This window comes from Suillus bovinus, assembly GCF_016758785.1.
Source record: "Suillus bovinus strain UH-Sbo-P2 chromosome Unknown EDB93scaffold_23, whole genome shotgun sequence".
Taxonomy (NCBI): domain Eukaryota; kingdom Fungi; phylum Basidiomycota; class Agaricomycetes; order Boletales; family Suillaceae; genus Suillus; species Suillus bovinus.
The window spans coordinates 7,544-34,812 of NW_024542079.1; the positions used below are offsets into that span (position 1 = coordinate 7,544).

General features: G+C 47.2%; 6 protein-coding genes across 6 annotated transcripts; 3 read left to right on the forward strand and 3 right to left on the reverse strand.

Annotated features, from left to right (window-relative positions):
* Nucleotides 1–3,223: 3,223 nt before the first annotated feature.
* EDB93DRAFT_1103451 (uncharacterized protein) lies at nucleotides 3,224–3,753 on the reverse strand (the record flags this gene model as incomplete). The annotated part of the gene is made up of 2 exons (XM_041447312.1): nucleotides 3,224–3,331; nucleotides 3,418–3,753. 2 exons carry the CDS (start codon nucleotides 3,751–3,753, stop codon nucleotides 3,224–3,226), a joined length of 444 nt encoding a protein of 147 aa, XP_041308219.1.
* Nucleotides 3,754–4,995: 1,242 nt separating this feature from the next.
* EDB93DRAFT_1249773 (uncharacterized protein) lies at nucleotides 4,996–5,499 on the forward strand (the record flags this gene model as incomplete). The annotated part of the gene is made up of 2 exons (XM_041452910.1): nucleotides 4,996–5,220; nucleotides 5,272–5,499. The coding sequence occupies 2 exons, from the start codon at nucleotides 4,996–4,998 to the stop codon at nucleotides 5,497–5,499; spliced, it is 453 nt and encodes a 150-aa protein (XP_041308220.1).
* Nucleotides 5,500–9,243: 3,744 nt separating this feature from the next.
* Nucleotides 9,244–11,437, reverse strand: EDB93DRAFT_1103453 (uncharacterized protein; the record flags this gene model as incomplete). Its single annotated transcript, XM_041447313.1, has 12 exons — nucleotides 9,244–9,275; nucleotides 9,323–9,419; nucleotides 9,465–9,827; nucleotides 9,889–9,983; nucleotides 10,138–10,201; nucleotides 10,231–10,461; nucleotides 10,520–10,549; nucleotides 10,669–10,729; nucleotides 10,873–10,934; nucleotides 10,995–11,117; nucleotides 11,291–11,375; nucleotides 11,406–11,437. 12 exons carry the CDS (start codon nucleotides 11,435–11,437, stop codon nucleotides 9,244–9,246), a joined length of 1,275 nt encoding a protein of 424 aa, XP_041308221.1.
* Nucleotides 11,438–17,331: 5,894 nt separating this feature from the next.
* EDB93DRAFT_1103454 (CHAT domain-containing protein) lies at nucleotides 17,332–22,061 on the forward strand (the record flags this gene model as incomplete). Its single annotated transcript, XM_041447314.1, has 7 exons — nucleotides 17,332–17,519; nucleotides 17,572–17,586; nucleotides 17,642–17,718; nucleotides 17,768–17,918; nucleotides 17,975–18,114; nucleotides 18,168–18,286; nucleotides 18,339–22,061. The coding sequence occupies 7 exons, from the start codon at nucleotides 17,332–17,334 to the stop codon at nucleotides 22,059–22,061; spliced, it is 4,413 nt and encodes a 1,470-aa protein (XP_041308222.1).
* Nucleotides 22,062–22,744: 683 nt separating this feature from the next.
* On the reverse strand, nucleotides 22,745–25,434 carry EDB93DRAFT_1249778 (alpha/beta-hydrolase; the record flags this gene model as incomplete). The annotated part of the gene is made up of 14 exons (XM_041452911.1): nucleotides 22,745–22,898; nucleotides 22,948–22,962; nucleotides 23,015–23,157; nucleotides 23,218–23,329; nucleotides 23,381–23,519; nucleotides 23,571–23,591; nucleotides 23,642–23,750; nucleotides 23,801–23,859; nucleotides 23,907–24,116; nucleotides 24,169–24,295; nucleotides 24,357–24,487; nucleotides 24,544–24,558; nucleotides 24,615–24,768; nucleotides 25,393–25,434. 14 exons carry the CDS (start codon nucleotides 25,432–25,434, stop codon nucleotides 22,745–22,747), a joined length of 1,431 nt encoding a protein of 476 aa, XP_041308223.1.
* Nucleotides 25,411–26,780, forward strand: EDB93DRAFT_337412 (Alpha/Beta hydrolase protein). The gene is made up of 2 exons (XM_041456125.1): nucleotides 25,411–26,354; nucleotides 26,405–26,780. The coding sequence occupies exons 1-2, from the start codon at nucleotides 25,684–25,686 to the stop codon at nucleotides 26,655–26,657; spliced, it is 924 nt and encodes a 307-aa protein (XP_041308224.1). The 5' UTR covers nucleotides 25,411–25,683; the 3' UTR covers nucleotides 26,658–26,780.
* Nucleotides 26,781–27,269: the final 489 nt, after the last annotated feature.

Here is a 27,269-nt window from a genome sequence, read left to right on the forward strand (position 1 = left end):
GAATACCAACAGTCCTGCCCCGTAACATTCTCTTGTTCCAACCGCCCATGATAAGCTCATCACTGTCAATACTCTCTCCAGATCCTCCTCGGTTATGGCTAAACGTTTCCCGTCCGGTCCTGCAGCTACTCTGGATGTGAATGGAAACCAGAGCTTAAGCCGGTCCCGTGCCAAACAATGAGGGCGCAGCTGCGAGGGTATTGGTACTAAACCTGTTTTGTACGGTTGCGGTCTGACGATTTGTTCTTCAGGCAGTGCGGCTTTGAAACAGGACTCATTCCTCGCCCTGCTGCTGCTCTTGGCGGATGAAGAAATGGGAATCTGTGCTGTATCGGATCTCTTCACTGTCGCTTGTGCCGGAATCGATGCTAACAGGTCTATCATTGGCGTCATTAAGACTTCCTTCTGTATCACGGTTGAACACTTCGTTGTAACTGGTGTTCGTGTCAGAGAGGAAGGGTCTAAGTGCTTCTGGGATGGGGAGAACGGGGAGAAGAAGTTTGGTGCTGCTATAGATCCCTCTGGATGGTCCATCTGCTGGGTTCTGTTCGCTTGCGACGTACGCTGGATGGAATGAGTAAGCCGATCCGGAATCGTGGATAAGGTTGAAGATTTGTCGAAAGACGGTGTTAACCGCTGTATTCCAACTACGTCCGTTCTTCCATCCCTCGATAACTCCTTGGTTGTCCCCAAATACTCTGAAGTGCCTTTCCTTTCTTCCCATTGCGATAATGTACTGAGTAAGGAATTCAAACCCCATCGCTTCGGCCCAACCGATGTCCTTTTGTCCTTTGAGTGTCTGCCATCCTTCACGCAAACGCCATGCTCGCCATCTGTCTCCAATGACGATAGCAATTCCAAAGCTCGTGCTGGCATCTGAATATGCGGCTGGATTGAATAATGTAAGTGGTTTGGGAATGACACGACCGACAAATGGATTCTGTAGCAGCGTTTTCCACCAGTTGAGATCACCCTCAAGGCTCTTAACTGGTCTCCATGGGAGAAACAGTTTACCCATCGCGAGGTGCAGCATCGCCTCCAGCGACGTAAGATATGCGCGTCCCTTGGGAACGATGAGCATAGTATGTAAGAGCTTACCATACAGTTGCTGCACGTCGAGGAGAGTGTGCGTGCTCCGTTGCGACCATTGCTCAATTGCTGTGAGATACTTTTGTTTCTTTTCTTCTGCCAAATATACTCTGTCTTGTGCCAGATCCCAAATGATCCCGATGTAGGGATTCGAGTAAGCAAAAGGTTTGTCTTTGAGAAATTCCCATGGAATGCCAATATCGTCTGAGACTTGGTTGATGTCTGATAGGTTGCACAAGAATTGAACATCTTCTGCCGATCTAACTGACGCCCCTGACAAGTCTGCAATAGGGAATCGACAATCCTCGTCGAATTCCTCCAGGGTTCCGTCTTCGAATATGTGTCCCCCAAACCAAATCCTTCCTCCATCCTGATGCTGTCCTCTCTCTGTAATGTCTCTATGCCATTGCTCTCTCCTTTCGTTATATGCTGCAATATGTTCTTTAAGGATGCGAATAAAAACATGATCGTCGACCCATCTCGACGCTGGCCCGATCCCCTTCGAGCGAAATATGTCAAGACAAGCGTCTGCCAGGTTACCATAGGCTCCGGCTGATGGTCGCAGGCCGAAGCACATGCACGTGTCGATGCAGAAATGTTCTTCCAAGATTCGCACGACGGCTCCTGGCCATTGTGAATGGTGAATTGGAATCGTGCGATAGGCTTCGGAGACGTCCCTGATGGCGATCTGAGATCCTGGTGGAAGCCGGCTGATTGTGAGCGCGAGCACATGAAAGGTGCCCCAAGTACTAGGAAAATCATCTGGATTAATGTACGAGTTGATTGATGCATTAGGAAATTTAGAAGAAGTAGAGTGTGGAAATGAATAATTCTGTATGACATGATACTGTCCAGGACGTCCCGGTTTGGGTATAATGGAGACGACTGAAAAGGTCCGATGAGATTCTGGACTTCATCAGCTTTGAGCGGACCAATATATCTTCCCTTCTTAAGTTCCATTTGAATAATAGACTGAAACTCTCGCTCATATGTACCAATGGATTCTTTGTTCGGCAGCATTTGTGTGACTTTAATATTAGGGATGTTAAGAATGAAACCATTGCGAAGGCTGTTAGGAATGTGCGCATATCTGTCAAGCAGACCTGCTTTGACGAGATTGCGTTCCAACCTGTCCGGATTGTATGGTGTGACTGCCTTACGCTTTCTGAGCTCGAGGACAAGCCTGAGCTCCATGGGACGCGCTGCCGCACCCTGAACAAAAATGCCTTTGGTCGTGGGTGGTGTCCGAACAGCCTTTGACTCTTTGCCAGTCGCTGCAGACTGGTCTCCCGTGTCGCATGGTGAGTACTTTGCCGATTCGTGCGCAGAGAGTATTGTACGATTTGTCCCAGAGTTTGGACACCTTGCACTCGATAATCCTGTGCAGGTTTCGTCCAAGACAAATGGCACAGGCGGATAGAACACCTCCGCCTGTGCCTGGACAAAAATCCTGCCTAGGTCTTTTGGCTCTGTTGCCGTACTCAGGTGAAGCTGCACGCTTATGCGACCTCTCTCAAGTCTCTGTGCCTGGATGCAGACGTAACCCATTGTTCTGACTGAGCGCATGTTCGGTGCATTATATTGTGCAGCGTAGGCATCGCATAGCATGTAGCGTGAGATGCGTGATGCGAGGCATGTGTGAGGCATGTGGCATGTGGCATGTGGCATGAAGCAATACGACAGCGTGACAATTGCATGTTGTATTGTATGAATTTTTAAGTGCGTGACAAAAGAAACAATGCGATAAAGATGAACATAGAATCATAATAGAATATAATTATAAACTGACCTTATAATCGCGCGCGTTGTCTCTCTTGAGCCGTTCTTCCCAGTATACTTTCTCCCTCGTGTCTGCCAGTACTTTTCATTAACCGTCGAAATGTTATATGGTCCTGTCGAGGATTTCGCTGCTACGTGCCAGCGTCTGCGTTGCTCGGCCTGATAGACCAAAAGAGTCTTTTGTGCTATTGGATCTCGCAAAGAACGATACTTGTGCACTTGTATGTTCCTCCAGAACAGTGCCATCATTCTGATTCGATCTTCCGGCCAGTTCGCTTCTTCCAAGGCAACTAGAAAGTGAGGACATGCCTGACAAAATTCCTCGTACGGTAAGTTCTCGTCATTGATAACTGACTTAGCAGTTACGCGCTGATGCCGAAGAGATCCAGGCTGTAGATCCGTCCGCCAAGGTTGATAGAACCATGGCGTCATCATCTATAGTCTTCTTGATTGATGCCTCAGTCTAGCCCATCATTTGTGAAATACCACATTTCGACGTATTCACCTTTGTCTAGTTTACAAAGAACATATGAGCAAGGTGTGACAGACGGTTCGTCTGGAATGCCCAGTGTCCAGGATTGGAATATACTTATGTTTATTCTTCTTCCTTTCCTCCTTGCGTGCGGCATCTTCTTCGTCGATGCGTTCTTGTTTGACTCGTTCCTGTTCATCTTCTTGTATCCTTTGTGCATGCTCCCGCTGCTCTCTGTCCTCAGCTAACTGCTGCTGCCACAAGACCTTGTCTGTCTCGTTGTTAGCTTGCCATATGTTCCTGAGTAATTGAATTGCTTGTTCTTCATCGACATTCTCATTAATGAGTTGTGCTCTCGTGTTCGCAAAGTTAATTGACGCATAGTCCTGGACAGATATTGAAATTTGGATCATTTCGAATTCTTGGCATAATTATTCGAAATTGTCTGACTGTTCTTTTTTGCGAATGAAACGAGAGCGTTATCAAGCAGTGGAGGTGTTGTGAGTACTAGGTAGAAGTACGAAACAAGAAGTGTGAGAAAAACTCGAGAGGCTGTGTCGCCACATAGACCTCATTCTACACACGTTCTCGAATCTCGATCTTGCAGTAGAATACAACATATCTACATATTATAAGGACAGAGTGGTTTGCAATATGGTGTCGATGCCATGTGCGAGCTCCACTTTTGCCTGATTTGTATCCCAGTAATCATCATACACAATCACATTGTTCATTGAGCCCCATTGGACTACACCTGCTTAGTCCATTGTTCGAATGTTCATCCACTCATCAAGGATCGTCGATCAATTGTTCTTTCCACCCCTTTCTTGCTCCATGATTATCTCGCCATGTTAATGCATCCTAATACCCCTCCCCATCGCCTCGATCTCAAGGTAAACACCATATGTGCCATGCAGCGGAATTTGTCTGTAGAAAAAGGGTTAGTATGGAATGTGCATGTGCACATCACTGCACTGCACAGATGTTTCATCGAAGTCCAAACTCCTGCAACAGGCGAAATTCACTGTCTTCCACAGGATAACTCTTGCTTTCAATCCACCACAGGTCAAATTGGACTGTCAACCGCAGACAGTTTCCACTGCGGGCCGCATACACGACGACATTCAATGGGTCACAGGGCCTAACACTGCAATGGGCAGTGCTTGACCTTCAAATAGATGTTTTTGCACATGGGCAACTATACACTGCGATATCGAGAGTACACAATCGTCATGATATCAGAATGTTGTGGTCTGCGTCCAATGAGGAAAAAGAGACCGCGAACATTGCTTACAATTGTTTCTTGCTATAACAAATCAACCTCGCCCGTCTGCAGGCGAGCAGACTGCTTGTATATATATCTACATATTATAAGGACAGAGCTATTAGTATATTGTAAAACCAAAACTAAAAATACAATAACTTCAAGTGCCGAAAAAGGATGCTGTAGCTTCAGCCTTCGAGTCGATCGTCTGAATCACAACAAAAATCTGAACATATATTTGAACTTTGAAGCTAATGGCCCCACAGAAAGACAGTACATGTTTTACTTGGTGCTTGATCAAACACTAAAACAAAATTAGATCTGTTGTAGCTTTGATTGTGCGCAAAAGATACAAGAGCGGGAGAGAGAATTTCAGTGCCACCATGCATCAATGAGGAGGGAGGCAGATCGAAAGGAGAAAGAGCAGGAGAGGGAAGAGTGCAGATGCACATCGAGGAGGAGGAAAGAAGAACAAAAGATGAAGGAGCAGGAGAGGAAAGAGTGCCAATGCGCAGCAAGGAGGAGGGAAGCGGATCGAGCTGATGGGCCATCGAGCTCGAAGTCAAAATGGAAGCCAAAGTGGAGGTGTTGGATCTCAAGGATCTGGGGTCACGAGGTGTGGGAGGAGGCAAAATAGCGTTGAGTGATATAACCGGCTTCCGTTCAGGTGAAGTTGTTACAAGAACATCTAGATGCATGGGCCCCTACCATTTTTCTCCTTATCCTCCTCGTCTCCGCCCTTGCATCACACCCTTACCCCGACCTTGCTCTTGTTATCCTCATTATCCTCGCATTCCCTTTCGCTCTCTACCTGTCACTCCAGCAGAGCCAGTACATTTGGCTGGACCCTTTCTCTGATGAAGCATACCCATGCTCTGTTCAATCCGTTGACTGATCCTGCAGACAGTCCCTTCACCCTTACCGTCCAGACAGTAACCTATGACATGATGCACGCCACATCCTCTTTGCCCTGTTTCCTTCCTTGATCTATGACTTGGTGCGCAGTTGCACATTGTACTTATATTTAGCTCCTGCAGTTGCATGATCGTGCCTCTGCTTGTTTCACTTCCTGTTTCTGTTCTTTGACTCACTTCCTATCTGCACGTTCTGGTTTACCTATGACTCACCTTGAACGTGCCTTCCTTTTCTGGTATTACCCTTTGACCAATTCCCTTTCCGGTAGTACGAGTTATCACCCACTAATACACTTCCTCTCCTCTATATAAACTTGCTACCATGTACTTAGTTCCTTAACTTGAATCTACTTGGTTCTTGACCTCCTACTCCTAACAAGAGTGATTCTTTCAGCCTAGTCAGCTGTCTATATTCTACTTTCTTATCTGCTCATCACGGATAAGTCTTTAGTCTCGATCTTTACTCATCGACTTCGTCATTGAGCAGAGCCCCTGTTATTAGTCAGGACTTCTGTCCTTCTATTAACTGCAGATCTTATGATTAACCTTCGGATGTCGTAAGCCTTGGCAGATATGCTTATCGTTGAGCCCCGCTTGACATAAGCTACCCGATTTGGACATAGGTGTTAAACCTTACTTGCCGAAGCTTCACCAAGTAAGACCCCTAACCTTGGGCTAGCCCAAGGATGTCCTCGGCCGTTGACAACAGATACTATCCAAGTCGTAACAGAAGTAGTAAGTATGTATCCTGTAAGAGTAGATAAGAATGTTACTTCGAAAATTTCAGTCCAATTTGTCTTGAGGGTAGCACTATAATTCAATCTTAAGCAGAAAATGAAAAAAAAAAAACACTTGGTCGAAGTACATACCTGATGTTTTGTGATTGTGCAGACTGGGGATGGAAGTGATTGTAAGCAGAAAATGAAATAAAAAAACACTCGCTCGAAGTACATACCTGATAGTTCGTGATTGTGTAGACCGGGATGGGAACGATCATACACAGAAAATGAAAAAAAAAACACTCACTCAAAATACATACCTGATGGTTTGTGATCATGTGGACTGGGATGGGAGCGATCGTATGCAGAAAACGAAAAAAAAACACTCGCTCAAAGTACATACCCGACATTTTATGACCATGTGGAATGGCCAAGATATCTAAGAGCGAACTTGTTGGTGCCATACACAGCGATGTCTGAGTAGATATTGGTGAGATATGAATGGCCATGTGGGTAGACGAAGGCTGAGTGATTGAGAAAGCCTGCTATGTGTTCGAGCTCTCGCTTCGGCACTTGTGAGTCTAGAAATAGAGTGAGAAAATGAGATAGATGAGCAATGTATTTGAGGCACTTACACTCAAGGAGGGCTACTGTTTTGTGGGGGAGATCCCAGTCAAAACCGATGTATGCACCAGTATCTTTGAAGGGTTGTCCCTTGTCTGTGATAGGCAGACTCGATGGAACATTGACTTTGCTGGCATCTCTGCACATTTGCAGAGAGATATTGTTAGCGTGACGATATAAATTCTCTGCCACCATTTGGTCATAAGTCCTGAGGATTAGGAAACCTGGAGAGAAAGGAATCAACAATTAAAATCAATATAATGACAAATATAGCGTAAGTGAAAACTAGGTAGTGGTACATGATGTGATGGTGGTGAGATTGCAAAGGAGGTAGGAAAAATGTCAGTGATAGAGAGTAGGAACATCAGGAATATCGTCACATTCATCTGCTGCCATGGCTTTGAGAAGAGCATCATGCTCGGAATCATGACTGCTGCTGGTACTTCTAGCAGATGATAAAGATGTGTGCTGGTGCGAGTCATCTGACTCCAGCATGCACTGTATTTGAGTATAATACTCCATTTCCCACTCTGATGCTGACCATCCTTTTGTAAAGTTGAGTCATTCTTTCTTCAGCAAAAATTTGAGCATCTGGAGGATCTCTACCATAGCAGGGCTGAGGTGATTATGCTTTTTGGTACATGTCTCGCTGCTTGATGAAAAAATGCGTTCACAGGGAACAGCGGATGCCTGGATCGGAAGATAATCCATTGCAAGGTTGTAGATGGTCGGAAAGAGGGTTTTTGAGCTCTGGTTGAGATGTGATCAATAATGAATGTCAGTGACTGACTCAACAAAAAAACGCACATTCCAAAATGTGAGTGGGTCAGTTCCTTGAGGGCTGACATGGGATGTACTATATGCATTAAATTCCTTGTCGACTATTTGAACACTGAGATGGTGACACGGCAGCAAGTCAATGTCAGGTATACCATAAATTTGTGCACCTAAGGTTGCAGTGCGTGGTCGATGAGCAGGCAATTCTACTGCTGGATGTTGAATAGAGCTTTCTCTCTTCTCTCGCAGCTGTAGAACACGTTAGGTTAAATATGCACTGTTCGAGTCAAGGTAGACATACCTGTCGCTTGATAGAGTCCCTGGCAGTACAAGCATGTTCTTCGCCCCAGTGACCATCAATCCATTATAAATGCAAGCTAGGGTCAACAACTATACAAAAAGATCATGAGAGATGAAATTGTATCAAAACCGAACTCACACATCGCAATGGAATATGCATTCGTCTGACTCATCTTGTGACCATACTTCTCCACCCAGGCTAGGCCTATATTAATCATGGGCGCACAGTGTGTGGCGGTCCTGGCCACCTGTTCCCACCGCTCCATCAGACGTTCTAAGGCAGAGACTGCACCACTCAACATAGGTGTACTTTCACCAGACATTGATTGTTGGCAAGCATGGGGTGCCTGATGTAGATTAAAACACATCATGGGCTTGAGCGATATCAACACTGAGTCACTGACCTCTAAAATCACTTCAAGGTCTTGCAAGACCATCCACTCCATTGGACTCAACCCATGTTCAGATAAGCTAGTTTGAGTCGCAAGGTAGCAATCAATAGCCTGGGGCACTGTAAGTTTGCAATGAATGTTATGTGAGACAAAGTCTTACCAGGCGAAGCGTTTGGAGATGATTGAGCATAACATACGTTGAATCCCATCGAGTAGGCTCATCACATAGAAGCTCGAGGACTGGAAGTTTTCCTCCTGGAAATAAATTCCCCTGGTTGCCAATTGAGATATTATTCCAGAAGGCTTCACATCGCTGGCCCGATGCGCAGATCACATGCACAAGATTCTTACCCTGCTTGACAGGTTTGAGTTTCAGAGCTTTCAAATACCCCTCCTTTTTGATGGTGGTACCACAAGCTAGCCACTCAGTAGGCACTGTTGCAAGATCCATGGAATGGTAAGAAGCGATGACGTACTGAATGCATATGTTGATTATATGTGGGAAACACGGGATTTTGCAATCAATGGGATCAAACTCGATGCCACGTGCTGACAGGAGACGAGAAAGCTTGACCATGGCAGTCTGGTTATTTGATGCATTATCTAAAGTAAAATGACTGATCTAGACTAAGTCAGAATATGTTACATGGTGGGTCAATCACTAACCTTGTCTGTCACTTCCGCACGATCCAGGAGTCCTAATATGACTACAGTGAGCAACACCCCATCATGAGAACCAGGAACATGGCTAAAAGCTAGAAGGCCAGCCTTGAGAATGAGCTTTGATCCATGTTGGGCAATCCAATGAGCCATCAATGCAATGAATGGACGTCGGTTCTCATCTGACCAGAGGTCAGAAGTAAATGATATCTTTCCTTCTGCTTTCTAGAAGAACATAAGATAACTTGCAAGATCAAACAGTCATACACTTATGGCCAGATCTTGCTTTAAAACATCGAAATATTGATATCACATTTCGACTATTAACTCACGTAGCTTCGTCCAATGAGGGATGTCGCACTCCCATAGATCTTTCCACAGAAGTAGAAGTAAGCGAGGGAACTCAGGGCATTCTATTACATTCATCACCTAAAGACAATCAATAACTGTCATATAGAGTAAATAAGTACTGACCTGGTCATCGACCACAATGAATTTGACAAGTTGCCTATGCATCTCCTCAATGGTATAATCTGGTATCTCATCTGCAAGTGCCGACACCCCTGTCCTGGGTTGCAAACCAAGATGCTTACCACCGGGGGGGGAACCAAATGACTCAAGAAGCTTATCTGGGTTCTGGTCAAGCTCTTGACCTATCTGTGCGAGAGTCCAGCCTATATCAAGAAGATCTCGAACTTCTTTTGCCCCAACTTTTAGATTGTGTCGCTCAAGTGCAGTTATATAAACACGCAAGTGAATTTTGAGCAGATGACCGTGAAGAGTGCCCATGGTAGTCAACGAGCTGTATTCAGCAATATCATGTGATGAATCTTCTTTCTGTATGTCCCTGGCAAACATGAGAAAGAGAAAAATAAAAAGACCCAAAGATAATACTTACACACAGGGTGCACATATGCGCTGCCCTGACATTGTGTCTTTGGTAAAAAAAATGGTGCACCTCCGATCCTAGCTGTTTTGTTTGACGTCCCATGGCTAACAGATTGGATCAGGTCGAATCAGCACCTGTCTATGTTTGAAGTGGGTTGGGAACTGTGCGGACTGCTTCTACTGGGGTGAGTAGGTCGCCATCCTCTTCTTCATTGACATCGTCAACAATGTCAAGGTTAATGAATTCGCCATCGTCCACCGTGCGGCTTGGACCAGTCCTGCAAGCTGTACTGCCTCAAAGCCTTGTGGTGGGCCTTTGAGTTCTGCAAGGATTCTGGAGAGTTGCAGTCACTGCAACATGGGGAGCTGTAGTGAGGGTGGATGCAGCGGAGGGAGCTGCAGCGACAGGGGATAAAGTCTGGGGTGTGTTTATGGGGGGAACTACAGCAGCAGGGGATGAAGTCTGCGGGGTGTTTATGGGGGGATCTACAGCAGCAGGGGATGAAGTCTGGAATGTGTTGAGAGCACATCGGCGAGGTGGCATGGTTGGGAATGTTGGGGACCCAGTGAGCAAATTACTGTTCTATATAAATTGGTATTCTATAAGTTCCAGAAAATGCAGCAGCGCAGTACTGACTCACCTGATGGTAAAGGCTGAAGAATAGTGCTGCCTACATGTAATTGTGTCGCTTGTGTCTCGACAATTCAAGGGTGTGTTGACTGCTGTAGATTAGCAAAGTAAGATGTAGCTAGAGCCTCAAGGCTCATGGGGTCCTGGGCATCAAACAACCCCAAAATGTTGCCCAACATGCAGTGCGCCAGTGTGCTGGATATGTGCCTGGAAAGTTATTCTAAAAGAATGAATTAGCTGCAAGGAGTTTTTGAAACGAGAGTCGGAAGGACCATACCTGTAGATACATCATTCAAGAAATAGAAAATGGATGTTTCTAATCTTCGAGCCTCATGCAATCATGACTCAATGAGTCATGCACACCTTCTGACTGTGCCGGTGTAATGATGGTTGTGGCGCTGGGCTTGGAACCAGCTATTTTGATACTGATGTCAAACAGTATTTGTCCGATGCACTTCCGATAGTCTGATCCCAACCCGACGCACTTTCTGACAGTCCGACGCATGTCCAATCCCGACCCGACATTCCCACGCATCGGACCAGTCCTCCCTATGTCCTGTCCAGTAGCATCTATCCCCACTAGGTGCGCATTTACTCCTTTTGACTTGCTAAGCATTGTATACAGCGTTATTACATGTTTTCTCATGGTCCGCAGTACCACATGTCCTATTACATAGGATTTTGGACCCGAAATATCGTTACTACTCTCGCCTATAGCAGTCCGAATTTCTACATAGTCACTATTTAATATCTAGTACTTCCTACCTATTGCATTACTTACTTTTCCCTGCTCAGTAGTAGGATGGAAGTCATTGGATATTAGTAGTACTTCATTGTATTGCAAAATATCTATCTGCTCTTTTCCTCTGAAACATTCCGACACATCTGACACTCACTTGACCGACAATCTGTCATACTTCCGACACATTCCTTCACCGTCCAACGCATTTCCCGATAGTCCGACGCCCGACCCGACTCCGATATTTTTGGACCCGACAGTTTCCCTTCGGACAAGTAGTTCTTAGCTTCGGATTATCTTCCTATTATCGATAACTAACTATTTAAACTAATACCAAACAGCTACCCCTATAGGATCGAATGCACTTGCTCTGCAAGTATAGCAGACTAGGTCGTGCTAAGATCTACCTAAATATTTGTTGTCTAGGTAGTATGATTTCTGCTGAGCCCAGCAGGAATCAGCTTTCCTACACCACGTTATTGTTACAACTTGGATGGTATCTGTTGGCGATGGCTCAAACAGAGCTGTGTCGTCAATGGTCTGTGGATGTCCTTGGGCTAGCCCAAGGTTAGGGGTCGTACTTGGTGTGTCTTCGGCAAGTACGATTTAACGCCTATGTCCAATCGGGTAGCTTATGTCACGCAGGTGCGAGACGATAAGCTATATCGGCCTAGGCTTACGACACCCGAAGGTTAATCGTAAGGATCGTCCATTAATTAGAAGGACAGAAGTCCGACTAGTTAACAGGGGGCTTTGCTCGTCGACGAGTTCGATGAGTAAAGGTCGAGACTATAGGCTTATCCGCGAAGAGCAGATAAGAAGATAGAATATAGACTGCTGGCGAGGCAGAGGATCACTCTGGTGAGAGTAGGAGGTCAAGAACCAAGTAGATTCAAGTTAGGGAATATAGGTACATGGTAGCGAGTTTATATAGAGGACAGGAGACGTATTAGTGGATGATAACTCGTACTACCTGGAGAGGCAATTGGTAAAGGGTGAGACCATAACAGGAAGGCACGTTCGGTCTAGGTAAAACGTGCTAGATAAGAAGGTGAGTCAAAGATCGGACTAAGAAGTGAAACGCACAGGGGCACGATCGTGCAGCTGCGGATCTAAGTATAAGTCGCATGTGCGACTGCGCACCGAGTCAGAGATCAAGAAAGGAAACAGGGCAAAGGGGATGCGTCGTGCATCATATCATAGGTTACCGTCCAGACGGTAAGGGCAAGGGGACTGTCCGCAGGATCAGTCAGGTGGTGAAACGGAGCACGGGTATGCTTCGTCAGCGAAAGGATCCGGCCAAATGTACTGGCTTTGCTGAAGCGACAGGTAGAGGGCGAAAGGGAATGCGAGGATGACGAGGATGACAAGGGTGAGGTCGGGGTAAGGGTATGATGTGAGGGCTGATACGAGGAGGATTAGGAGAAAAATGGTAGGGGCCCAAGCGTCTAGATGTTCTTGTAACAGTTATTACATGTCCGCAGCACCTCATGTCTTATTACATAGGACATTGGACCCGAAATATATTGCTACTATCTTCACTTGTAGTATTCTGAATTTCTATATACTTACTTAAATACTCTGTAGTGACCCGTAGCAATCATCATCCAGTAGTTAGGAGCCATTTCCCGACTCTGCGGATCACCCAGAATATTCTCATAGTTCTTAGTTGCATTGCGAAATATTACCGTTCATTCACCGTCATACTCTGTCACTTGTTATAAAGTTTTCGACCTATTATCGTGAAGTCCAAAAGTCCAAAATCTCAGACATCGCACTTTGGCTTCGGACATTGGATAAGTATCTTCGGACATCATCGGATTACCTTCGGACATTGTTTCACACCATCGGACATTCTGTTCTTTGCATTACTGACACATTTTTACTACTAATACCAATTAGCAATCCCTTTAGGATTGAATGCACTTGCTCTGCAAGTATAACAGCATAGGTCATGCTAAGATCTACCTAAACATTGTTGACTAGGTAGTACAATTTCTGCTGAGCCCAGCAGAGATTTACTCTTTACACCGGTGTACTTGCCGAAGGTCCTCCCAGTGAAGAAGCATGCGTTCATGCACAAACACATCGTGACACAATTGCACAACAAATGTGGGTAGATTACAACATAGAAAGAGAGCACAGAGGGTTGCCAATCATTGAAGATGTTTTTTCGTAGTCTAGTACTGGTATGTTCAAGTTACTCAATTTTTGTTCTTGTACTGGCGTGCGCAGTCTGCTGAACACAAATACATTGACACATTTAAAAGCGACATCGTGCAAAATTTCATGTTACTGACTAATTGAAGTACTTTGACAAAAACAACCTGCAGAGCTCATCCTTCTTGATGGAAAGGTAAGTGTCAGCTATCGCAACATCAGCTTGAATGTGCATCATAACCGCTACCATCTGCACATCAGTCAAACCCTCCTCCTGCTGCACACATACAAACACCCTTTGTTTGCATACCGGGATAGGTTCTATGGAGTGTGCATGCATATGCACCATGCATTCATGCATAACACTTGTTGCATTGTCAAAGGACATCTTGAAACCATGAATTTCATCACTCATGTGGTCAAAGGCATCTGAGATGCCACAGCACTGAATTTCACTGATTTTGAAGTTGAAGTACTGGTGACAGCCGTCTTGGTGGAGTTAGGAGGGCAGCCTATGACCTGCAAGTCATCATCATTGACTACAGCCCTGCGTTTGCCCAGTGTCTTCAATAAACTCGGTGTGGAGTATGTGTTACAAGAACATCTAGACGCTTGGGCCCCTACCATTTTTCTCCTAATACTCCTCGTATCAGCCCTCGCGTCATACCCTTACCCCGACCTTACCCTTGTCATCCTTGTCATCCTCGCATTCCCTTTCGCCCTCTACCTGTCGCTTCAGCAAAGCCAGTACATCTGGCCGGACCCTTTCACTGACGAAGCATACCCATGCTCCGTTTCACCACCTGACTGATCCTGTGGACAGTTCCCCTTGCCCTTACCGTCTGGACGGTAACCTATGATACGATGCACGACGCATCCCCTTTGCCCTATTTTCCTTTCTTGATCTCTGACTCGGTGCGCAGTCGCACATGCGACTTATACTTAGATCCGCAGCTGCACGATCGTGCCCTTGCATGTTTCACGTCTTATTTCAATCTTTGACTCACTTTCTTATCTAGCACGTTCTACCTCGACCGAACGTGCCTTCCCGTTATAGTTATACCCTTTACCGATTGCCTCTCCCGGTAGTACGAGTTATCACCCACTAATACGTCTCCTGTCCTCTATATAAACTCGCTACCATGTACTATATTCCCTAACTTGAATCTACTTGGTTCTTGACCTCCTACTCTCACCAGAGTGATCCTTCTGCCTCGCCAGCAGTCTATATTCTATCTTCTTATCTGCTCTTCGCGGATAAGCCTATAGTCTCGACCTTTGCTCATCGACTTCATCGACGAGCAGAGCCCCTGTTAACTAGTCGGACTTCTGTCCTTCTAATTAACGACGATCCTTACGATTAACCTTCGGGTGTCGTAAGCCTAGGCCGATATAGCTTATCGTCTCGCACCCGCGTGACATAAGCTACCCGATTTGGACATAGGCGTTAAATCGTACTTGCCGAAGACACGCCAAGTACGACCCCTAACCTTGGGCTAGCCCAAGGACGTCCACAGACCGTTGACGACACAAGCTCTGTTTGAGCGTCGCCAACAGATACCATCCAAGTCATAACAGTATGTGGAGGCAGTGGAAGCCTCTGGAACTTGGTTGTTTCCGGTAAATAACATCAGTTGGTCCGAAGGAATGAATCTGATTGGAAGGGGTGGTTCATCTGGCACTGGTGGGACATGAGGGTTGGGATGCTCAATAGTGTCAAGCATATTCTCCAATTCCTGACAGGCTCCAAGTCAGTTCAAGCATGAAGGTCACAAGAACCGGCACTCACAAAGTTTGATGCAACAGTAGTACCAGTCATGGTGGTACTGCAGCTGCAGTCTTTGGTTGGTGCTGTGGGCCAAGCAGTAGCATGGTGAGCAATATCCCCCCTTCCCTTTGATGGTAAAAGTTCCTTCAATGTATCATAGTGCAGCCAACCCTTATTCTTGAATTGCTTTGCTTGAGGCATACTCTAGACTCAGATGCATCTGTGATGTTGGCCTCAAGCTCTGCACTGAACTCCAAGCCAGAATAGTCAGCCAATCTATCAACAATGTTGAAGGTTGAACAGATCTGAAGGGTCATCAGTAAGTACATGATCATCAGACATAACCATAACTGAACTTACTCAAGACCATTTGGACTGGCATGCATCAGAAGACTTTAGGGGGCCTTGTGCAGTCATTGTGGCAGCAACAGCAGCCCAAAATGTCTTGTCAAAATTGAGTCCTTCTCCACCCTTGGCACGGTGCATGGCGATGTACTGAATCAGCCATGATTCATCGTCTAAGGTCCAGACACATTGTTCTTTGATATCAGGCATGCTTTCCTGATCCTTCTTGCCACATTTTTTGTAGCAGAAAGGTATGTTGTGGGGGCAGGAAGAACGAGTCCTTTGACTGACTGGCATGATGGGATATCAATAAAGTCTGTCACATCAGTCACACTGATTCAGGATATTCAGGATGATTATCAAGCAAATTCCATCTTTGAAATTTCAGCGAAATTTCACTGTCCGAACAGACTCTAAGTTAGTAATTAAGGATTAGGGAATGTCGAGGTTTAGGAGTGTTTTCGGCACTGCGCGCCGTTAGGCTTAGTTCGAAGTCCGCTAGTGGCTGACCTTTGTTTACAAATGTTATCTTCCAGCCGCTCCTGAGAGTGTGAGGGGAATAAGGTTGTGCTGGGTTTGAAGTCGTCATGTGATTTCGGATAGCGCCGCAGCCCTACAGTGTACGAAGCACTAGGATACCATCTCCGTAGGGACCTCTATAGTACAAATTTCGATGTCCAATGAAAATTCTGTAAGGAAACAAGCAAAAATAAGCAATTTTTCGAAATTTCCCATTGTTTCAAATTTTCCCGTTGGAAAAAAAATTACCCCATGCTCCCTAGACCCTGTTCATCTCCCCTGGACCATTCATATGCCTCCTGTGGCAAAGAAAGCTGCTCGAGCAAAGAAGCAATGAGATTGTCGCTGATGGCAAATTCTCAACCGCGAAAACACTGGTTCCACAATGTCTTGACATGTGCGATGTTTTGATCATTCACCGTTTTTTCCGCAAAGCTTGGCATTATATGGATGCTTACTGGTATGTTTACTGTCGAGTAATCGTGCAACGCTGAAGTTTGAACAGTAAAGGACTCGACACACAACAAGCAGCCTTCGCGGTTAAGAAGTACTGCTCCCACCGTCGTGTTGGGTTTGCGACAGATATTTTGACCACGCTGGATGCTCAAATTGCGAGCAGATGGCTTCTGTAGATCATCTGATTCATACTTACTATCGTATACCTGCTCAGTTACCCAGAAATACCATTTCTTGCAACATGTTTCAAATTTCGTTGGAAAATTTTTCAACACCTTGATTTTCAAAATTCTAATGAGATAGCCTTAATCTACAAGTAAAAAGATTGCATTTGTGCTACTCTACGGTACAAAGCGGTCAAATCTCGAGGACTAGATACATTTTCAAGTTCGGGCCAATCCGAGAGGCTGGAAAAGTGCTTCGTACACTGTAGTAATTCGCCCTCACACTCGAAGCAGTGGCTGGGAAGGAGCCTGGTACTACAGTCAGTTCTGTGCCTTCAACGACATGTTGTCCAACAGTGCAAGTCGCAATCACATGCGACTTCTTACAAAATTGTGGAATGCACTGCTCTTTAGCCTTCTCGTGTCGGCCGCTTTAAGCTTAGTTCATCTTGCCATCAAACTGCTGTACAGATCTAATATTGCTATATGAAAGTCCCGATATTTGGCAAGCTGCTTATCATGATATCCAGTTAAGTCATCGGCGCTGCACAGGATGGATGCCACGTGCATGCTGTGTTTCCCTCCTTTATAATCCTTCAAAACTTTGCAGGTACAGCAGTATTTCATGACCAGTGTTCGTTTGAATACATCCCTCAGTCATCATTTTCATAATGGCTCATCGTCGATGTGTTTCTTCAACCTCATCAGAATTAGACTTGTCTTCATCATCGTCGCTTAGAACTTCCCCAACTCCTCCATTAGAGATATCCAGTTCGAGTACCGAGCCCTTGAAAGGGATAAAACCTAAGCGCAAGTCGTCGGGCAGCGATGATGACAAGAGTTCAAAAGGTCTACGATCGTAAGTCGCTGCATTGTATACCACATGTATAGACTTAATTTCGCATTTTCAGGCAAAAAGAAGATAAGTTAGTATATCAAGCACTGTTCATCTAAACGCCTGACAATGTGCTTATTATTTAGTGAGGAGCCGAACGATCCAGACCACACCCAGGACCTGGCAGAGATGCACCTCAGTGAAGTGCAACCAATCATCACTGGTGTGCGATCTCCGTCTCTGCTCAGCTCGTATTGATCATTTCCCTCAAGCCATTCGCGTGACTGATCTCGCTCTTGGCCTCCGACGGATCCCCGCTGGCTTCCACGCAGTGATCAGGGCCGATGACGTTGAATATGAGACAAGCAATATATCTGTAAACGTAGACCAGCCTGTCGTAGAATGGCACGAGCGCATTGCTCTGTAAGTCATCTTCAACCCGTCTCAGGCTCCTCTGCAGGTATTGAGAAAGACTCTAGGCCGCGCGAGCCATGTTTCAAAGTTCGGATCAGCGTGTATGCCTCATTCGAATTGGGTCCCATGCTCTGTCATGGTGAACTCCTCCGCACGTTCGAGATCTCGGTTGGAGAATTAATGGATCGCAGCGAAAAATCACATCGTCAGTACCGTCAATTGCACATGATGCCCGAGAGATGCTAACGAGCATCACAGCCATAATATTTCAGCCAAAGCAGCAAGAAGTCGTATCCGCTTGTACTTCACTTTTCTTGACAGTGGAGCAGCAACTTCCTGATCAACACGACGCCGCAATTCTTTGCCCCCTTACTACTGTGAGCGATCAATGCAGTCTGGCATTCTCATTCTGAAAGCCGTGACGTGCAGCCTACATCCCGCAATATAGATGCATTAGCGCTGAGGACGGATGCCGGTCATCGTCTTCTCGCACGATACCGTAGAGCCCAGAACAGCAGGGATCTCGAGCAATCCATAAACCACTTCGAACACGCCTCAGATATCTGCCCCGTGGACCATCCCTGCCGCCCTGCAGCGCTGTTCAATCTCGCCAGCGCAAAGCTTGTGAGTTGCCAAGCTGAGGGAAGATACCTCGACCTCGACGTCCCTGTCTCCCTGTTCGAAGGCGCCCTCGAATTGCGTCCCACCGGTCATCCGGACAGAACGGTCATGCAGCTGCATCTTGCGGTTGCTCTGCTCTCGCGCTTCGCGAAACGGGGATTTCAAACGGATGCTGATGCAGCCAAAGAGTTACTGAGCGAAGTCGTCAATGTCTGCCACGCCAACACCCACATTCACAGAGCGGCTGCGATTGCAATGGAAACATGCGCTCTACATTCTGCGAGAAGCATTAATGCAAATGATGTCAGGCAGGAGTGGCACGCCCCATCCATGCTTCCGTTATCGCCGAATCAACTTTCCAATCAAGCACAGCGGTGTTTGGAGAGAGATGACCCTAGTGCCTTAGATGAAGTGATATCCCTTCATAATGATGCACTAGGATACTACAACACCGGGCATGCTTGCCGAGTGCAATTGCTAAGCAATCTAGCTCTAATGCTACAGACTCGCTTCGAGCATCGAGGCAATGACACAGACTTGGATCAAGCTATCGTACTTCAAATGGAATCGCTGGCTTTGTGCCCAGTCGGTCACACAGATCGGTCTGCGTCATTAAACAACCTCGCGACTCAACTCTCCACCCGCTTTGACCACCGAGGCAACAGCGAAGACTTGGATGAGGCTATCGCACTTTACAGGGAAGCGCTGGCTTTGCGCCCGGTCGGTCACACAGATCGGTCCATGTCATTAAACAACCTCGCTGTTCATCTCTCCTCCCGCTTTCGTCACCGAGGCAACGGCGAAGATTTGGATCAGGCTATCGCACTGAGCAGGGAAGCCCTGGTTTTGTGCCCGGTCGGTCACAAAGATCGGTCTGTGCCATTAAACAACCTCGCGAATCGACTCTCCTCCCGCTTTTACCACCGAGGCAACGGCGAAGACTTGGATCAGGCAATCGCACTGAACAGGGAAGCCCTGGCTTTGTGCCCGGTCGGTCACACAGATCGGTCCATGTCATTAAACAACCTCACTCTTCAACTCTCTTCCCGCTTTCACCACCGAGGCAAAGGCGAAGACTTGGATCAGGCAATCGCACTGAGCAGGGAAGCCCTGGCTTTGCTCCCGGTCGGTCACACAGATCGGTTCATGACATTAAACAATCTCGCGAATCGACTCTCCTCCCGCTTTGACCACCGAGGCAACGGCAAAGACTTGGATCAGGCGATTGCACTTCAGACGGAATCGCTGTCTTTGCTCCCGGTCGGTCACACATATCGGTCTGTGTCATTAAACAACCTCGCGAATCAACTCTCCTCCCGCTTTGACCACCGAGGCAACGGCGAAGACTTGGATCAGGCTATCGCACTTTACAGGGAAGCGCTGGCTTTGTGCCCGGTCGGTCACACAGATCGGTCCTTGTCATTAAACAACCTCGCTCTTCAACTCTCCTACCGCTTTCACCGCCGAGGCAACGGCGAAGACTTGGATCAGGCAATCGCACTGAACAGGGAAGCCCTGGCTTTGCGCCCGGTCGGTCACACAGATCGGTCTGTGTCATTAACCAACCTCGCGAATCGACTCTTCTCCCGCTTTGATCACCGAGCCAACAGCGAAGACTTGGATGAAGCTATCGCACTTCAGAGGGAGGCGTTGGCTTTGCGCCCGGTCGGTCACACAGATCGGTCCATGTCATTAAACAACCTCGCGAATCTACTCCCCTCCCGCTTTGACCTCCGACACGACAGAAAAGACCTAGACGAGTCACGAGAGAACCTACTCTGTGCATTGACGTTGTTGACGCAGCATGATCCTCGTCGATCGATGGTCCATGCATCTATAGCTAATGTCTATCTATCATTTCATCGTTCAGAGCTTGACGGCACCGGCGCTGGCTCAAATACAGATAGTCTGAATGCTGCCATGCATCATTTTAAGGCAGCAACAAATATTGTCCCTGCAAGCTTGCTCTCCCGGCTGCGGGCAAGTCTAAGTTGGGTGCGCCATGCTCGTCAACATTCACATGGTATTCAACTAGAGGCTTACATGACTTCTATGCAACTTCTGGATGCTTACATGTCTGTGACGGCTTCCATATCATCTCGCCATAATGCCATGAAGGGATTCCCAAGTACACTCGCCGTGGATGCTGCATCGTGCGCTCTTCGTAGTGGCGACGTGGGTCGCGCTGTTGAGTTGTTGGAGCAAGGCAGGACCATCATCTGGACCCAGATGACTCGACTCCGCACGCCTCTTGACGGGCTCCAGACTCGCGGCGATCATGCAGCGACCTTGATGAAGACATTCACAGACCTCAGCTCCCTCCTTGATAAACCTCATCCAAGCCATCTAGAAGGGACCCCAAGAGTCAATGTGGAAGCAGAGGCCACCCGCTACAGACGTATAGTGGAGGACTGGAATGGAACTGTGGAAGAGATCAGGAAGATCGAGGGCTTCTCTCGCTTCCTGCTTCCCCCTTTGTTCTCCGATCTTCAAGATGCAGCTCGTGATGGGCCCATCATCATGCTCATCGCAAGCGAATCGTCTTGCGATGCCATTATCATCCCGCACAAGCAACCTCCCACCAGCATTCAACTCCCTACCGATATTCAGCAACTCGCCAAATTGCTGCTCACATTCCGAGTTGCAATTGACAAAGAGACTGGGCACCAACGAGCGCTGATGGAAGCTTTGAACGACTTGTGGAACAATGTTGTCGGCCCAGTGGTCGAGAAATTGGGCAAATTAGTACGACTAGGTTCCCGAATATGGTGGTGCCCGACATTCCTCTTCAATTTCTTGCCGTTGCATGCTGCTCGCGAGTACAGAACTGGGGGAATGTCTCTTTCGCAGCTGTATATCTCTTCATACACCCCATCTCTCACCGCGCTGATCAAGGCTCGCGCAAGTCGTGACAGACCCACGTCGGTGCCATTCGTCGCCATTGGTCAGAATCGCCCAGCCGGCGTCTCTTTCACTTTGGATGCTGTGGAGCCTGAGTTGGAATTGGTGCGGAAACTTTTGCCTCCTCCCCCAACTGTCTCCTTCTCCAAGATAACCAGCGTTGATGCCACAAAATCGAGAGCACTGTGCGCATTGCGCGAACACACTTGGTTCCATCTCGCATGTCATGGAACGCAGAGATTTGACGAACCCTTCCAGTCGGCCTTTCTTATGCGCGACCAGCCTCTTTCGCTCCTTGATATTGTGCAAATGGATCTGTCTCAGCATAATTTTGCCTTTCTTTCTGCCTGTGAAACCGCCGTCGGCGACTTCAGTACGCCCGACGAAGTGATACACCTAGCGGCTGGCCTGCAATTTGCTGGGGTTAGGAGTGTCGTCGGGACGTTGTGGAAAGTCAACGATGATACTGTGCAGCGCTTAGTCAAGGCATTCTACGAAAAGTTTTGCGAGGGTGGCCCAATGAATCCCAGACGAGCTGCCCGAGCGCTGCACCGAGCGGTCCAGTCGTTGGCTAGCGACGTAGACATACCCTTGGCCCAGCGCATAGTGTTCGTGCATATTGGCATATGATCAATTTCGTGCGTCCTCCCACCTTGTTGATTAAAGCATTCTTGAGACAATCTGACGACTTCGCATCTAGTCATGGCCATGCGCAACCTATTGCCAAGGACTTCGATATTCCGTACTTTGAGACTGTATACCTACGCGATATGTACACCCAATTTTGACTTGAATCTCATTTCGTAATTTGTTGCTTCGGAGCCGGGGGTGATCGCTTCTAAGGTGCAAATCCTGATGGTTTGTGCGAAGCTGCACAACACTGATCTTGCGTAACACTTCATGTGGCAAGACGCACTTTGCGATGAACATGATAATCAAGTGTCTGAATTGCCTGAGGGCGTTGAATGCATTCCCACTCATCATGCAACAGCACAATCCAGTGCTTATGAAGAGCTTCACACTGGCAGGATACGGACACCAAATGAAGACAAGTACTCGTTCGTTATGTTTTCGGAATTGATACTAAAAGTGTTGAAGCTCGCGAGAGAGTCGACACTTGCGTTCATGACCTGATTTTGAAAACCTCCATTGATTTCTGACACAGATTCCTGAACTGCCGTTCAGTACGAGCAAAGAAAGCTTTTATGCAATGGCTGTAGATACCGTCAATCCTGTAGCAAAGATCATCTCTATACCATCTCGATCCCACAATACCACATTACAGGCTACTCGCTGCTTCAGGGAAATTTGTTCTAATCGCGCTCCCGTTTAGACAGCTCGAAAAGGGTCGTTAAAATGCTTTCCATGTGCTTGCGTATACCGTCATGGAAACTCTGATTAGTGATGAGTTGTTCCACGTTGCCGATGACAGACGCTGCCTGTTGCACGAGACCGAAATCGACATACCTGGAGAGTAATCATATGAGCGACGAGTGGTCAAAGGGACGTTACTCACATGTCGTCATAATAGCTGTGGGGTCGGTATTAAGCCTAGCTCATTGACAATCGCCACCTTCACTCACGTTGCAGCGTTTACTTTTACTTGGTTCTTTTTCAGGGCCTCTTTGTCGTACAACATCGGCCAATCTTCATCATAAGCCAACAGTTCAGCCGCGCCTCGCAGGGGACGTAGATGATGATAGTCCTCGAACATGTCGGGGAATATCTGTCGATGCATGGATCCAATCTCAGCATCTGAATAAAGCTTGAATGACCATGGACGTACCATCTCCCCCGTGAAGTAAATGGGGACGTCATCGGACATGAGCCTCACTTTTTCCCACACAAACCTGTCGTTCTTCTGGATGACGCGCTGTGCAGACCAGCCTGCCCTCCGCCTAATACAGAGACGATCGGTTGATAATGCCTCGCGAATGGTGGGAACTCACCCTTGGCAGTAGATAGGCTCGTGAAGCACTGCGTAAATCGGGTTGGTGTCAAAGCTCTGTGTTTTCTGTATACTGTCGATAAGCCCATATGAGAGCTTCCCAAACGTGTCCAAGTCTGTGATCGCTCGGAACACGAGCTCTGCACTTATGAATGAGCCCTCGTTGGCGAAGTGGAAGCAAAATTACATACGATGAACCCGATCGATGCCACCTGAGCATATAATATGAGAAGCCATACTTTCGCAGTAAATCGAAACCTACCATGCGATCCAAACTGCAGGCCGAGTTGTAGCCACCGCGAGACCGTCAGATTCCCGCCGTTCGGAATGACTACGTTGTTGCCCTCTAGGAAACCTAAGATCCGACGGACCTGTAGTAGATCAACAACTTGGTGGAGGTAGACTTGTCTGAAATTCGAACATTTCGAACATCTTGAGGATACTTCGCATAGTAAACCCTGTTTCGTTCTTCCACCTTCACTGAACAAACTGTCAGTTAAAAAGAGGGTAAATGGTTAGGCGCTTACCAACGAGGGCCTCGTAAACTGGGTCGGGAGAGTCGACCATGGGTGGGATGCCACCAGCGATGAAGACCTCCTTTAGGCCATCGCTGTGAAATGAAAGGTAGGTTGCGGCACAGAAGCCTCCGAAACTTTGTCCGAGTATTGTCCATTTACGTGCTTCAGGATCTTTCTTGCCATCGAGGAGAAAGTGTCGAATGGTCTCACAGTCTCTGACTATCTTTCACGTGAACACCAGCGATCCTTAGCGTTACGGGGAAATGCCCACCAATATTATCTGCACGGAAGTGTTTGAGATACTTGGCAATGGCCTCGTCGTCCATCTGTTTCGTCTGGAAGATGTCTGCCGTTATTGGCGTGCTCAGGCCAGTCCCACGAGGATCAAGCCAAAGGGTCTGCGATCGTCAAATGGCAAACCTGGATGAGCGAGGGCTGATGACATTGCTTGCCTGGTACTTTTTCTTGTGAAGCTTGCTCATAGTAGATCGTTAAGTCTTGCAAACCCTCTCGTGAATGAGGACAGAACGACGATACCGCATTCCCCAAGTCTACGCTGAAAGATAGATCGACACCGAATCCTGGACCACCTACACAACGCAGAAGTCGACTATGATCGCAACCGTTTCGAGTCATAACGAATTACCTTGCAGATACAAGACTGGTGTTTGCGAGTGATCAATATGCACTCGATCCTTGTAATCGGGAATGACATACGATAAGGCAAATCCGACTCTGCAGCGTCTATGCCAGATCCTTTGGCTTCATCCAAAGGAATAAGATTGCGTAAAAATATTCGTATGTGCGGACCATCTGGTTCGGCGTAATCCACGGGCACAGAAAAAGAATCTATCGATAACCTTGATCGAGCCTGAAATTCAATGCATAAGCCCGTCTACTTCAGAATCTGAATATGGTTCCACTGACCTTTGAGTATGTACGGTTCCAGCTGTGTGACTTGTAAGTTCATATTGCCGGGTCTTTGAGTGGAGGTCAAGAGACTGAACTAGAGACAACGCCACCAATGCAATTGACCATTGTTGCCTATGTCTGATTGACAATGATAAGGTCACGTTTCATTAATTTCATTGTCCTGCTTAGACTCATAAGTTCCAAACCTTTCAACCGAGCTTCAGACCGATTTTCAAAGCCCTCGAGTTGTAGTGGAGGAAGCCGGATTTGGTAGGCTTGATAATAGCAAAACTGTTGGAAACAGCCCCGTGATGAACGTTTGAACATCGAGGCAGCGGAGCAATGATCCCCAGGCCGATCACGCGCACGAACCGCCGGCAATGGCCTGAAATGTATCACGTCTATTTTCTCAGGGTTAAACTGCTGGTGGAACCATCGTGACTCTCAGTGTCATCCTCGGACCGCAGAAACCTCTTTCATATGTATCGATGCCACTGGATGGTATTTGTTAACAGGGTTCAACTACCACGTACCACCAACAACAAGGTAAGCCATCCAGAATACTTGTCACTTGATGACAAACTTGGACGTTGACATCGGATAGCAATTGATATAGGTCAGACATTGCAGGTGTGGTCGACACCATATGTTCTTCATTGAAAGTTTGAGGAATCTGGAGCTTGACTTATCAATGGGAAGAATGGGCGGGAAGAACGTACCGTCATTCCCGGGGCCCGGACATATCACCATGCGACTAAAAGTACCTTCTCTCATGCTTGACCCCTCTTAAGATAAACGTCAACGTCCACTGGCGTTATCATCCACCAACGAAACCCACCCACCATCACTTGGAAGCCACAAACCACATAAATCCATGTCCTCACTCAAAGTAACTGAAGGCGAAGCCAATTTCAACGTTCCTGGTGCAGGCAAGCCTTGCAAAACTTGGTACAAAGTGTACGGTGCTCTCCCTCATCCACGCAATCCGCCTCTTGTAGTACTTCACGGCGGTCCCGGTTCGACCCATGAATACCTCGACATTCTCTCCGAGCTCACGCGTCTCTTCGACGTACCTGTCATACTTTATGATCAACTCGGCAATGGACGCTCCACGCATCTTCCAGAGAAGAATGGAGACGTAGACTTCTGGACTGTGCAGCTCTTCGTCGACGAGCTACACAACCTCCTTAACCATTTAAACATCCATGACAACTATAACGTACTGGGGCAGAGCTGGGGAGGGATGCTGGCATCAGAGTTTGCAACGCGCCAACCAAAAGGCCTCGGGAAACTGGTGATTGCTGATTCGCCAGCGAGTATGGCGCTGTGGGTTAAGGCTGCAAATGAATTGAGGAAGGGGTTGCCGCAGGAAGTACAGGATGCGTTGAATAAGCACGAGGCGGCGGATACGACAACAGATCCAGAGTATATTGCCGCAACGAACGAATTTTACAAGCGGCATTTGTGTAGGCTTGACCCGATGCCCCAGTCCTTGGTGGACGGACTGGCATGGATGGAAAAGGATTCAACTGTGTACTCCACCATGTAGGTGTTTCGTCCATCTGTGTCAAGCATCTTCAACCTTCGGAAAACAGGAATGGGCCGAATGAATTTTACATCACGGGCTCTCTAAAGACATGGAACGTGATTGATCGGCTGCACAATATTCAGGCGACGACATTGCTCATCAACGGAAGGTACGATGAAGCGCAGGACATGGTGGTGGAGCCCTTCTTTCAGCATATCCCCAAGGTACGATGGGTACAATTTGCGGACTCGGCACATGTCCCGCAGCTGGAAGAGACGGAAAGGTTTATGGAAGTGGTGTGGGCCTTCTTGCGTGGTTGAAGCGAATGGAAGTAGAGAAGCAGCGTAAAAGAAATGGTGATGTGGAGCAAAGTGTATGATACAAGTCGATCATGAGTGCAAGGTATAATATCCATGGATTGAAATTGCAAAGCCTCCGAATTGAAAATCGATCGCAACGGTCCAGCTTTTGATATGCTTGAGCACTCACTTCGTTAATCTCCCGTCACATCGAGGATTCTGATATTGGAAGTACCTTGACTTGATTGCGACACTCGTTGCAAAGACATGTACAGTCCTGTGCCTTCAAGTTCTCGCGCGACAGATTGTCCAACAGTACAGGTCGCAATCACATGCGAATTCGTGGAATGCACTGCTCTTCAGCCTCGCCGTTTTAGGCCTAGTTCATCGTGCCCTCAGACTGCTCGTTTCTAGAACCACTGGCGGCCGAATAGTACATTCTTCTATCACCGTTTGCGACTATATCGCAAGCAACCTACTAGCATTCAATGAACTTATCAGAATCTAGTGCAGACACTTGAAGGTTCATCTACCCACCTCCAACATCCCTGGACCTTCGTACTAATGCGGCCGCCCAGGATGCAGATCATCATCATAATCCTTTGCGACCGTGCCACTTCCGCTCCCAGCACA